Raw genomic sequence first — 14,187 nt, forward strand, 5'->3', positions numbered from 1 at the left:
CCGGGGTCATCCAGAATTTTTTTTTTTAATCAAAGACAAACTATTACTTTTGTTTTGCTAAGAACCACTTGAGGATGGTAGCTGTTAAGTCACAGTGAAACTCACAGAATACTGGAGTTGAAAAGGAATGGAGATCATCTCCTTGAGACTGTAAATGGGCAAACCTTAGTCCATTTATGGCTCCCAGATGTGTTCAGCCTGTGTCATGTACTAAAAAAAACCTGAAATTAGTTGCCAACCCTTGAGAGCTTTCACATAAAAATCTCAATGTTTTGTTTCTTTAATCAGATCTGACAACTCTAGACCTATAGAGCAGCAACAGGCCAGAGCTCAGCAGTGGTTTAGTCGAATAGTTGGGACACCTGCTTTTCCACTTTTCCACTTTCCACTTTTCCTCACCAGCTGCACCCTAGTGGGCTTTTGTTTTGATCCGACTCTTGTCTTCTACAAAACTAAAAACTAGCTTTCTGCACCTTCTAGCCATTGTTCCCAGCTCTGCTCTGTCTGAATGTTCTACAGTTCAATGCCCCTACTTCCTTCAAGTATTCCCTGTGTGGTGTGAGTTCTGGACGACTCACCATCCTGGTCCCTTCCTCTGGAGACATACTTAGTAATCAGTGCCCTCCTTAAATGGGGTACCAATAGCAAAACACAGCACTTGCAACTGAAGTATTCTGAGTGCAGCTGTGACACTTCCATTGATGAAATCTGAAACACCACTAATTTTTATCAGTGTCATTACACTTTTGGTGCAAGTTGAGCCGATGGCCAACTGAAATCCCTGTCTTCTTTATATGAAATGATAGGATACCAGGTTTCTCTATCCCAAACTTACACAACCTATTTAATTTAAATGAGGATGTTACATTTATAATATTTAATTGTATCTTGATGGTGCCACTCTGGAATTGTTTTGAGTTGTGACGTTCATCTATTATATTAGCAATGTTGGGTTGTTCCATCCTCAGGTCTGATCTTTCTGATGCCTTCATCCAAATCACCGATTTAAAAAATAAAACTGAATAAGAGCCCTATGACATGTCAAGATAGACCAGAATTATAATTTGTTAATCAAAAATTTGTTCACATATCTTAATAGATGTCCAAGTACTACGTACACCATCAAGGCCATACTTTTCTTATCCATGAGGCTGTTACGAACCTCTCTCAGGAACTGATTCATATTATCTATTCCATGTGACCTAGCAATGTTATAGCCATCAAAAGAACTAGGTTAGTGCTTGACGAATCCAAGTGGGTTACTAGTGATTATTTCCTTTTCTAAGTACTTCTAAGCCATTTTGTTACATATAGACATTAAACTTGTCAAAATCTACCCTTTCCCCATTTTGAAAATCAGGATACTAGAAGACACTTATTTCTCGCTGAAGGCTGTCTGGCTACTTAAGGTATGCCAAGTCCTTCCCTTTGAATCTTCACCTGATGGAAGTGGAGATCATAAGGAATTTCTCCTTAGGCATAATTCAGGACTCGGGGTCAAGGAGACAAGAGCTCATGCATGTCGAATCAAGAGCTTGCTAACATTAAGAAACCTAGACAGCCTACTAAAAAGGAACAAAGGCAGACATTTCTCTACGTTAAATTTGGTTTTCAACAAAAAAACTAAATTTATAAAGTTTTTTTTTAATGTTTATTTTTGAGAAAGAGACAGGGTGCGAGCACAGGAGAGGCAGAGAGAGAGGGAGATAGAATCTGAAGCAGGCTCCAGGCTCTAAGATGTCAGCACAGAGCCCGATACAGGGGTTGATCCCACGAATCTAGAGATCATGACCTTAGCCAAAGTTGGACGCTTAACCAACTCAGCCACTCAGGTGCCCCTAAATTTATAAAGATTTTAAAAAGGAATATTTAGTTAAATATACTTAATGACACTCTTGATCCAGTGACTTTGTTAAAAACAGGCAAAGAATTTTACTTTTTTAATGTTTATTTATTTTTGAGAGAGAGCACACATGCATGTGAGCAGAGGAGGGGCAGAGAGAGGGAGACAGAGGATCCAAAGTGGGCTCTGCGCTGACAGCAGAGACCCCAGTGCAGAGCTTGAACCCACAAACCGTGAGATCATGACTCAAGCTGAAGTCAGAGCTTTACTAAGTCACCCAGACACCCCAAAACAGGCAAAGAATTTTAAATAACTTGACCAGTTTGGAAACCACTTGGTATGCCAAGGACATCCTTTTAGAAAACTCCCAAGTTCTTGTGCTCTCTGATGAGCTCTCAAATGCACTTTCAGTCATAGGAAGCTGATCCTCGGAATTATTTTGGGACTCTTCGGAGTTCATTCATGAGCCAAAGGGCAACACTAAGCAGAGCCAGGGAGCCTGACTGGTGAGTGGCAGCCAAAGGAGTTGGAACGTACATTAGCAGAGTGCTAATGCCCAAGCCCACCTGTTACAGAGGAAAGAATGCAGTAAGAAAAGCAGGAGCCACAACTTCAAATGACTGGGCATAGATAACCAGATACATAAATTTCCACATTCTCCCATCAGAACACTAAAAATATATATTTAAGAATTTTCACAAGTAAATATACTCACAACAAAGGAAATTCAAACAAAATAAACCTAATATTCTCTTTAATTATCCTTCACCCTAGCCCAGTTCCCCCCACCAAGGTAGTTTATCAGTTTCTACACACTTACACTTTTTCATAGATGTTTACAGAAAAAACATACTCCTGTACTTTTAAAAATTGGATTGTTCTGCTACTTGCTTTTTTCCACTTAACATGCGTCTTGAGATCTTACTATTTTAAACTGCTACACAGTATTCCACAGTATGGGTGTGCCATACTTGTATATTTAGGTTGTTTCCAGCTTTTTACTATCACAGCAACTTTACCATGAGTTTCTTTGTACACAGCTCTTTGTGCACTGGAATATTTCTAGGGCAGGAACTAAGAAGTCACTTTTCTGGACCAAAAGATTATACATTTAACATTTTAAAAGATAATGCCAAACTGCCCTCTGGAAAAAACTATACCAACTCATGCTCTCACCAAGAATATATGAAGGTATCCATTTTCCTATGCCCATGCCAATACCTGATAATCTTAAAAAAATTTTTTTTCTCCAATCTAACAGGCACAAAGTGGCATGCATTGTTTTAATTTGCTCCTCTCAGATCCATGATGCTTCTCTCGGATCATGAATGAGGCTAAACAGCTTTTCATATTTATTGGTCATTCATTGTTCCTCTTATGAGAACTATGTATACTCATATCCTCATTTTATTTTCCAGTTATTAATCTTTTAGTCTATTACAAATATTGAAATCATTTTCTCCTAGCCTGTCACCTTCCTTTTTTAACTTAGTTTTGGAGATCCCTCAGACCAAGAAGAAGTGGTTTATACCTGTGTATATGCCAAAGCTAGCAGAGTCACTGCTGCCATTTTGGTCCTTCGAGGAAGGGGAATTCTCCGGGAAAGGAAGTAGAGCACTGTCACGGCTGTAACTGAAGTGATTCCCTGCAGAAAGGAAGGGATCTCACCAAGTGCCAGGAAGAAATGTCCCACCCTCCTGATTTCTGCTCATCTTACATGTATCTTCTCTAGAACCAGTGAGTCACCATTAAGCACTTTCTTATACCAGGCAGAGAACGACCTGTGGCTCCACCTGTGATTACTCCTCAGTCTCCTCCATGTTCTGCTTGCCACTTAAATGTTCACGTTCCCCAAGGCACCTATCACTCTAGACACTCTTACTCTCTTCTCAGTGATCCTTTCCAAATTCTAACACGGGTGCGCCCCTCAGGGGTAGCCCTCACTTTTTAAGTCATTCTTTGCATTCTTATGCCTAATTTTATCTCCTCTCGAATCCTGGGGTTTTTTTCTTTTTTTTTTTTTAATGTTTATTTTTGAGAGAGAGAGCATCAGCAGGGGAGGATCAGAGAGAAAGGGAGACACAGAACCCAAAGCAGGCTCCCAGCTCCAAGTTGTCAGCACAGAGCCTGATGCAGGGCTCAAACCCATCAACCATGAGATCATGACCTGAGCCGCAGTCGGATGCTCAACCGACTGGGCCAACCAGGTGCCCCACTAATCCTGTATTTTTAAAGTGGGTCTGACCCCAGCACATGAGGGTTATTCTCCTGGGCTGTGAGTAGAGAAGATAGTGGTGCTGGCAGCTAGTGCTAAAAACAAGTGAAAGTATCATTTTCCTTCCTGCCGCACTTCAGTAAAGGATTGGCAATAGGGTCTCCTTTCCCACTCCATGATGTCAAGGAGAATGTTCGTCTATCATTTTTTACATCTATTTCACTTTTCCTTTTCAGAGCTGTCCAGGATGACAATTTCAACTAGACTCTACTTATTACAAAATGTTGGCAAAGAGGCCTGAGCCCACACAAGGTAACTGGCCCAAGTGCCAGTGTTGCCCTTGGGGGTCTGAGTCCTCTGGACCTCTGTCTTTGGGTGTGCTCCAATCACCTCATACCCAGCACACCTCAGTCTGATGACATCCTTCATCTCCAGCCCAACACTCATTCCAGTAGTCCTATTTCTGGGTGTGTTTTAAGCATGCCACAGAATAAACTTTGGGATCTTCTTTACCATCATTACTACAGCCAATCTTCTCCTTAGAGCCTGTTTGTGATCCACTGTTCTCTTCAAGTTCTGCTCCCCCACACAGCCTAGAGCCCCACCACTCTCACCTGCAATACTGCAATGGCACCTCTGCTTCTTGCTGGCCTCCTTGCTGCCAGTCTTTCCTGGCTCCAACGTATCACGCCCAGCTACCAAGCCAATCTTAACATGACTCATAGCAGGCCCTTAATAAATATCAGCTTAAATAAGATGACAAACATTTTAGCTCCCTGGAGTTTGGTTCAGCTCTGATAGTTATATGTTCAGCAGCCTATCTTTGCCCTCTCTTCTCTACTTGGCCTCATTTCCACTAAAATGACTCTCCTATGTGTGTGCAGGATTGAAGGAAGTTATCCTTTGCCAGATGGCAAAAGGCATATTCCAACTTTAAGAAGATGGCAGTATCCCAAAAGCCAGAATTTGGCTGGAAAGGGTGTGGGTAATTAGGACAAAAACATCACATCAGAGACCAGGTGCTAAATTTCTCCCAAAAAGAAAAGGAAATCTAGTGCCCAGTCTGTTCTACCCTCTCTTAGTGCTGCCATCAGTGCGTCAGACACCCCAAAGGCTGTGAGAGGCTCCCTGTGCTCAGTAGCCAGTAACTAGCAGCCAGACTTACCAGAATCCGGTGATCAAACTGCACCATGGTGGGATTCTCAAAAACATTCCTCAGGATGGGGGAGAAGGTAAAGAGATCCTCTGGGATCCAAGATTCTCCCATCTTCGGGAAGGAATTGTAAACAAGCCCAGCATCCAGCCCTGCCACAAAGGCCCCTATATTCCAAGGCAAATAGTATTTATTAAAATGAGATACAGAGGAGATCAAATACTAGTTTTGGCATAGAAAAAGTTTATTATCCCAGAGACAGACAAAAAGGAATAATCAGAGAACAAAAAGATCTACAGAAGGGTTTCTAAACAGAGAATATACATCCTAATCACCACGGGAATTTAAAAAAAAAAACAAACCCACAAAACTGCATCCTCACCTGCTCCCACCCCAAGATTCTGGCATGCCTCCCTTAAAGGAGAGAACTAGAAGCTCTGGAACAAGGCATATTCGATAGAAACATCCTGTTAGTGATTTTGATGCCCTCCTTATCCCACTACGAACCAGATCTATTCGGGAAATGCTTTTCCCCCAGATACCTGCGTAATATACTCCTTCATTTCCTCAGGTCTCCACTCAATATCACCTTATCAAAGAGATCCCCTCAATGATCCTATATAAGGCAGCACTTCCCCAACCTCACCTCTATCCCCTTATCCTGCTTTATTTTTTTCTTCATAGCACTGAACACCATCTGCCATATATTTTCACTGTTTATTGCCTGTCTTCCCCAAGTGCTCAAAAAAATGTTGGTTGAGTGAACACAGAAGTGAAAAAAAATTTACAAACTAAATCCTGGATAAACATGTAAAATATCCATGAATTAATAGATGACTGATCCATTATTTATGATCAAAGAGACCTTGTTTTTTTATAAATAGCATTTATGAAGTCAGAATTCATGTTCTTCCACCAAAAAGGAGAGGGGGCACAAAGAACTGGTTTGATGGTTTTATTTACAGCAGTGCTCCTCAACAGAACTTTCTGTGATGATGGAAATATTCTCTATCTGCCATCCAAAATAGTTGCTAGACACATGTGGCTATTGAGCACTTGAAATGTGGCTAGTGTGACTAAGGAACTAAATTTTAGATTTTATTTAATTTTAATTATTTAAGTTTAAATAGTTGCTACATGACAGGTACTGTTCTAAGCACTTCACATCTATTACTTATAGTACACCATCATCTTCATTTTACAAATGAGGTCACTAAGGCCCAGAGAGGTTATACAGCTTGCCCAAGGTCACAGAATTCATAGGTGGTAAAGCCAGGATTCGAACCTAGGCAGTCTGGATCCAGATAAATCCTCAATATTTTTGTTCAACTGACCGGAAAGCAGGGTTTTTGGAAGGGAGGAAGGAACAGAAAACAGAGGGTGAAGATGGTGGGTATGAGAGAGGCAGGTGTGAAAGGGAAATAGGAAGGTGCAAGAGGAAAGGACAAACTCCCCCCTGGAGTTTGTCTAGAGCCCGTTGGATGAGAAGAGTCCTACCTGAGAGAGCTGTAAGGAACACTAGGCCTGCTGTTCCATGAGCACATCGCCTCAACCACAGAAGCTGACGAGTTTCAGGCAACTAAAGAAGAAAAGCATTCAGATAAACTGTACTGCAAGAACCACGAGAGGCAGCAAAGATCTCCAAGGCCAAAGTCAAGTGACAGTCTGAAGCCTCATTTTCTCTGACTCCCTAAATAGGTTGAGCATTCCCAGCAGATATTCTGTTCAAATATGCATCATATTTTATGATGTTTATACATTTACTATGTCTTCCTTGCTATCCTGTAAGTTTTGTGAAGGCAGGAACTGACGTCTGTCTTGCTTGGTGAAGTAATCCTAGCCCAGTGCTCAGTGTGTAAATACTCATTACATATCTGTTCAATAATGATTTGCATTGCATTTCCCATTGCAAGGGAAAAATGCTTCACCATGTTTGAAATGATGTGGCTTAAGATAGAGGACTAGATTTTCATGTTGTTTATGTATGATATTTAGTGTTTTACAAATATAGTCAGAATCAAAATGCCTAAAGTAGAGACTCTTCCATTTAGTGTTTTGTTAATATAAAAATTTGATTTTATTTTTACTGTAGCCAACTTCTGATACTAATCAGTGAAGCAACAAATATTTATTAAGAACTTTATAAACAGGTTACCATAAAGATACAAAGGAGTTAAGGAGTTAAGTCAGACTACTGTCCTTAAATGGTCTATAATCTAGTACATGAAGAGTGAGATATCATTAGAAAGATAACGTAGGACTGTCCAATGGAACTTTCTGTGATGATGGAAAAGTTCTATAATCTAAGCACGTGGATTGTCTACTGCACCAATGTTTTGACCCCATCTGGCTTCCCTGTGGGGATGACTGCCAAGTCCACAACTCCTCTCCTTGTTGGGATTGAGGCTACTTATTCCAAGTACCTACTGGATAATTCTACCTAAAAGTCCTTTGTCATCTCAAACTTCATTACATGGACAGGTTATCCAGGCCAACCATGACTTTAATACCAAAAATAATAGTCATTTTTAGAAAAACTAGTATTTTCTTTTGATCAGCATACAAAGAAAATATTTCAGACAAGATCACTATATTGTCAGATTTGATGAATGATAGGTCCCCAACTAAAGAATAAACAGCCCCCATGGCTCCTGTACACCATCAAAGGTTCAGAAACAGCTTCCATTCTGGCCTTCCTCCAACCCTCTGGGAGTCACAAGTAAGGCTCTTGTTGCAACCCCTTCCTACCTTTTCTAAAATTCATGTTTTCACTGTTCCCAACAGGCAGTGCAAACAGAATATTCAGCTCCTGTACTAATTTTCCTTTGAATGAGTTGTTCCAGCTCAAAAGAGTAATGACACATTTTCCTTTGCAGTTCCAAAGCTTTCTATAATCTCAAAGTTCAATGCTTCTGTCATCTTTGATTATATCTAATTTCTGGTAAATCGGTAGATGTTACTAAGGGAATGTGTGCATTTTGATTTGTAACTTCCCATAAGAAGCAGAATTTCTGTTCCTGTGACCCTGTCAGCATCTGTGTAGATGTACTAACAGCATAGACTGACTTCTACCTTGTGCTGAGGGAGCAGCAGTGAGAGTGAAGTCCACAAGCTGGCACAATAAAGAACAAGGGCTGATCCCAGGTGGGCAGCAAGGCGGTACTGACTGACCCGAGGGATGTCATGGGAGTCTGGTTTTTCTTCTAATCCACTTTTCACCATATACCATCCCAACAGACCCTAGAACCAAAAACAGAAGGGGCAAATAACACACAGCTGGATCTGTCTATTCAACTTTACTATCTGAGAAAGCGAGTTATCAATTATCAGTACTCCCTGACCTCTCCTTTCCATATCTTCACATATCTCCAGTATCCCAGGAGTCGTAACCTATCCACATTTTCACACATAGCACCACAAATACTTAACCACTGCTTAGATTAACATTTTATTCAAGTATAAGCCAAATACAGAAAAGTACACAAAAGTGTATCTATGGGCAAAACCTTAGAAATACTTGCTATAATTTAATATTATTTAAACCAGTGAAATATAAGAATAAAAAGAGAGTTTTTTCTATACAAACTAGATCATATGCTTTGGAAAAGCTTTGATAAAGATAACTGCTTAATAACAATCATTGTCAAGTTAGTAGGAATAGACAATTATAAAAGTTTTGGGTAGAGGGGAGTAAAAAATTTGTAAGGCTTTGCCAGCAGATTGCTTTGCAAATGTCTAAGTTCCCACTCTTCTTTAAGGAAAATGAAATGAAATAATAGTTTATGAGGATGCAAGAGATCTGAAGTTAAATTCCAATCAGAGGACTTTAAAGAACAGGTCTTAGCTCTTCATTTAAAAAAAAAAAAAGTAATCAAAGTACAGGCTTAAGCTTAAAAATGCAAGGTATGTATTATTCTGATTCTCTGCTTAACTTTTTCAATTAACCAAACAACTGTCAGTTTCATTTCTATCAGATAAGATATAGCCCTTTCACCCCCACTCTCCCAAGTCAATAGAAGCATGTCAAGAGGTGGGATTCTCCCACCTCTTCTACATAGCTCTCCTCAGGAAATCTTCTGGGGCATGTCTTTATCCTTAGTGATGACCCTGGATGGTCTAATTATCTTGATTTCATCTGCATAGGACATTGGAAGACAAAGGAGTGTAAAGTGTGATTTGCCAGCCCCACTTTCTTCTTCCCATAACCCCATGTGGCATCTTCAAATTTCTACCGCCCTTGGAGTTGATCTTTAGTGGGGTTTTTTTTTTTCATTCTAAAATAAACTTTCATTTTGTTTTACCAACCCTTCCCTAGGTCTTAGGGACATTTACTAATGTCTCTTTACCTGTTTCTATTGCCTCTATTTTGTCTCTTCCATCTCCCTCTTTAATTCCTTCTAATTGGTTCATATTCTTACTACTTCAGAGTCAAATTAACCAATTAGCTTCTTCCTGATCAAATTCTGATGTTCCTTTGAGCTCTAAGACTCTCTCTGAGGGCGTAGAATCATGACCCAAATACTCGTAAGTACCTTCTCTCATATTCCTTTTCGTGGCTCTCAGTCTCAGTCTCACCAAACCCTTAACTGTGGGAGCTTTCAAATTTGCTTCTTTAGCCATTCTAGCACAGAAAAGCCATAGAGCAGACAAGTGAGAAAAGGGGAGGAGAAAAGAACCCAGGAAGAGAGCCATGACAGGAAAGAAACTCTTGTGACACAAAAATATATTTACTGAGTGCTTACTAATTCCAGGAACTAAACTAAGTATTGTATATGCATGATCTATCTCATTTAATAGTCACACAAGTTAACCAGTAGGCACTATTATTATCCCTATTTACAGGTAAGGAAAGCATAGCCTACCGAAGGTAGACAACTTGCCCTACTAAGTGGCAGAGCTGGGCCACGCTTGTAACACTAAAATTCATCCTCTTACCCACTCTGTAATACAGACTCAGATTCTTTCCTTAAAAACAATACCAACCAGGAAGCTCCTGGAAGCATCTCTGGTTTCCCAAACTTGAATAAATCTCACCTGGAAGCAGACTAACCCACACAGGGCAAGAACACGTCCTTTCATGCCACGGCTGAGCCAGCCCTTTCTCCAAAAATAGGCAGCAGGCAGGATGTATGTGAGGCCCACAAGGCGACCCCACATTCGATGTGAGTACTCCATGTACCAGATGAACTTGAATTCGGCCAGTGTCATATCATGATTCAAGCTGGGAGGAAGGGAAGTCAAAAAAGAAAGAGGAAACATCCATCTGATTGTTATTTACCAAGAGAATGCAGAAGCATTCTCAGTTTTGAAGCTTGAAATGAAAGGTCTGCCTTCTTCCTCATCCGTGACCCCAGGATCACTCTGGAACTGGAGGTTTAGAGTAGAAAGCTCACTAAATATAACTGGAGCAAATATCAATAATGGAATCTAACCATTCTGAAGTGCTGAAATACGCAAAAGATTGAGAAGGCCTAGTGGGGCGTTTACCTGATTTTCTATAATACTTACATTTTAAATTCTGGAAATTGCTGGTATTTTTGGAATTCTGCTTCCCATTCCTCTTGGTGTGTAGGTGGCTTCATCTCCTTTATTAAATTCCAGTCTACCATTGAGAGGCCAGACTCTGTCAACCTTAAGATAGGAAAGAAATGGTGTGTGCACACATGCACGGGTGCCCATGCAATGAACAGTTAACAGAAACGGGGATCTGAACTTAACCCCTCTAAAGTTAAACACAACATTTCACTATATCCTTTTTTGAAACCTTGCTTTCTTCTTACTGCTTAAAATTTCACCAGAAACAGCTGCCATCAGGTACACATTTCTTGACTCCTTGTTCTCTCAATCCTTTCATTCAACTCTCTTTACCTCTTTCTTTCACTAACATTCCTTAACAGGTAATATCAACCCTTACACCCAAGAAATGTGCCCTACATGGATATGAGACATTATTTACACAGGGAAAAGAGATTTGTTAGATATAAAACAGTTTAGATTCTTGAGTGAATTTAAAGCTAATAAAATTCAAATGTGTTGCAGTTTCCCATAACGGCCTATACAACATATGATATTTTGAAATAAGGGTACAGGGAATGCGGAGGAAATCTGAGCAACGCATACTGTATTAACACCAGAAGGTATTTTCACCAAAAGGAGCAAGGATTCCTAAGGTAAAAGGCTGATTTTAGGTCAGAGGCAAGAAATGTAGAAGATGAACCTGGAACATCATATCCAGAAAGCAAAGAATTAAAGGTTACTAGTACCCTGTCAAAAAAAAAAACAACAAAAAAAAAACAACCCTGGAGACAATTTGAAGAGGCTCCCATTGACTAAAGATGGAACAATCTGAGCACACCATCAAAGCAATGGATTGAAACATCAAACACATTTAAACTGATGAGCTCATAATACGTAAAAAACTAAAAACTTTATTGATCACCTTTGGAGGATGCTTGGGAACCAATTTATTATTTTCAGAATTGGTAAATAAAGGGAAATTATTTATCCTGCCTTTCCCATACAAACTGTACAAACAGTACCTTAGGATAACCAAACTGTTGATGAAAGTTCCTCTTTAGAGTTGAGCTAATAAATTATTAGAATTTTGCAACTGTAATGAAATCATGGATCTAGGCAATGATAATCAATGGCTTTTGGTATCTCTAATGGACACCAGATATTTATGAATGTTGTAATCCCCTATGAAGGATTTTGCCCCCTGCTCCCATCCTGAATCTGATCAAGCAACAACCCATTTACAGGAAATACAGGGGATAAGGGAACATGTTAAACACCACCACAAGTATGCAATCAGCAAAATCCAGACTGTGGGAAACTCCGTATGACAAATCAGTTGGGTTTCTTTAATAGCAAACAAACAAACAAACAAACAAAAAAAAAACAAAACTACAAAGAATGGGGGAGGAAGGGAGAAGAATCTAAATCTATAAAATCTCTTTATAGATTTAAAGAGACCTAAGAGGCATATGAATCAATTGTGATATATGGAACTTATGTGGATTTAATTCAAACAAACTATACAAAAAAATTTTGAGACAAATTTGAAAACTGTGTGTAGAGGGAAAATACATAAAAACAATGCATATCGAACAGTTAAGACCTAAACAAGTCTTTATGAAGGGCTCCTAATAATAAAACTCTAGATTGTTCTATAGCAGGGCAAGTCATCCGACATGTCCCTCTACATATATAAAATGAGGGAGCTAGACTAGATGATTCCTAAGGACTCTTCCCCCTTAGTCATTCCATGTTTCTACTGATGACCCAAATAGCTGACTCTCGCTCTGAGCAAATTACTCACCTAGTCATTCCACCAAGAATAACTGCTCCAGCCACTGTTCCACTGCAGACCAGGAGCCATCGGCCCACCACCCGCTCAGCAGCTTTTGAGGGAAGGGACACTGTACCCCTTCCAGACTGCAAAGCTACTTCAGAGATGGTGCTGTATTGCCCTGGCCTTAAGAGGTGCCTGATCCCACAGCTGCAACCACACTAAGGATCAAGACAGACAAATTACAACTGGAGACAGAGGGAAAGGCCTCAGTCCACTACTCTCATACACAATCCCACTCTGTCTAGAGTGGAGTACCCTGTACAGTCACATCTCCACCGCTTCTGCCCTAGTAAATCATCATCTCCTATCCAAGTCACTGCATCCACATCCCCCTTCACCCCCCGCCACCCCGCACCTGGTTTTCCTGCCTCTAGTCTTGCCTCACTCCAATCCATCCCCATACCACATGAACCTTCTAGTCTCAGCATGCTTCCCCCAGACTTAACTCCACACCTAAGTATGGATTTTCTTTCTCCTGTGGGAATTTAAACATGACTTCTCTGACTGGGACGCTCCTTGTTGTCTGATTGGTAACATCGACTATAGATCTTAGTTTAGTTGTCACCTCCTCTGGGAAGTGTTCCTAGACTCTGCCAGGTCTGCAACAAGTCGTTCTCACACTACACTGTACCTCCACTATCTCAGCCCTTAACACATTGCAATGTACTTCAGGTTCATTTGTCTCTACCAACCACTAAGCTAGGAGTGTGGGACAGCAGTATCTGGTCCGTCTGGTGCTTTCCCTCCTGCAAATTTCATTTCTAACACATTCCCTTACATAACAAGATCTTAATAAAGATTTGACAAATGAATTACAAGCGAATTAACTGTGCCTTCCTCTAGAGTGGGAGACTTTTGGTATTTATCTTTCCTAACACATAATAATCACTCAATAATTATTTGTTGAGCAAATACACACCCTCTTCTGATTCTGTCCCTGAGTCCAAAGGTTCGTGTTCTGTTTCCTAACTTTAGACAATTTAAATTAAGCCTCAATTTCCTTCTCTGTAGAATGGGATTATAGTTCCACACCTGACTACCTGAGGGCTTTTAGCAAACCTCAAATATACAGGTAAAAATTACTGGGCTTTTACTATGTGCTAAGCGCTTGCTGTATAGGAAATTATTCAATCCTCCCCAGAAACTTATGAAGTAGGTATTGCAATTCCCATTTTACAGCCGAAGAAACTAAGGGACAGAAAGGTTACCTAACTTGGCTGATATCACACAGCCAGTAAGTGGCAAGTCCAGATCTTTAACTCAGGGACTTTGGGCACAAAGAAATGCGTTGTGAATTCTACGGAACTACGTCAATGTGATGTCGAATTATCTATTATTTTTTTCCTGACTCTTTCGCCCCATGTCCGATTCCGCGATTGAGTCGGCTGCGGTGCAGTACCTGCGTTCTAGGCGCCGCCCTAGGACCCAGGAGCCAGAGGCACGGGCTCCCCATCAAGGCCTTCAGGCGCGGAAAGAGTAATCGCTGCATACTGAAGACAGTGTAAGGAAGCCACCTCCACAACCCCGCACTCTGTGGTCTCCTTTCACCGCCGCCGAATGGAGAAACATTTCCGGGTCATGCAGCGCGAGCCCCTCCTTCTCAGAAGACAGGGGCGAGCAGT

At 40.6% G+C, this 14,187-nt stretch overlaps 1 protein-coding gene across 2 annotated transcripts; it reads right to left on the bottom strand.

The window, feature by feature from the left end:
- Positions 1-1,925: 1,925 nt before the first annotated feature.
- LOC109272758 (cytochrome c oxidase assembly protein COX15 homolog) lies at positions 1,926-14,171 on the bottom strand. Of its 2 annotated transcripts, XM_019459113.2 has the most exons (9): positions 13,965-14,171; positions 12,533-12,723; positions 10,720-10,842; positions 10,246-10,432; positions 8,284-8,451; positions 6,709-6,790; positions 5,224-5,378; positions 3,375-3,488; positions 1,926-2,409 (listed from the first exon to the last, which is right to left on the bottom strand). In XM_019459113.2, the coding sequence occupies exons 1-9, from the start codon at positions 14,052-14,054 to the stop codon at positions 2,278-2,280; spliced, it is 1,242 nt and encodes a 413-aa protein (XP_019314658.1). In that variant the 5' UTR covers positions 14,055-14,171; the 3' UTR covers positions 1,926-2,277. The 2 variants fall into 2 exon arrangements, with proteins under 2 accessions (XP_019314658.1, XP_019314659.1); XM_019459114.2 differs by lacking the exon at positions 12,533-12,723 and having other exon boundaries at positions 13,965-14,079.
- Positions 14,172-14,187: the final 16 nt, after the last annotated feature.

Source organism: Panthera pardus, unplaced genomic scaffold (assembly GCF_024362965.1).
Source record: "Panthera pardus isolate Hobbes unplaced genomic scaffold, ASM2436296v1 HiC_scaffold_22, whole genome shotgun sequence".
Lineage (NCBI taxonomy): Eukaryota > Metazoa > Chordata > Mammalia > Carnivora > Felidae > Panthera > Panthera pardus.

Coding starts and splice junctions, on each gene's coding strand:
- LOC109272758 (XM_019459113.2), bottom strand. CDS start 14,054: ATGCAGCGATTACTCTTTCCGCGCCTGAAGGCCTTGATGGGGAGCCCG. Junction 12,724..13,964: donor GGGCGGCGCCTAGAACGCAG/GTACTGCACCGC, acceptor CTTGATCCTTAG/TGTGGTTGCAGCTGTGGGAT. Junction 8,452..10,245: donor GTGGGTTAGTCTGCTTCCAG/GTGAGATTTATT, acceptor TTTTGGTTCTAG/GGTCTGTTGGGATGGTATAT.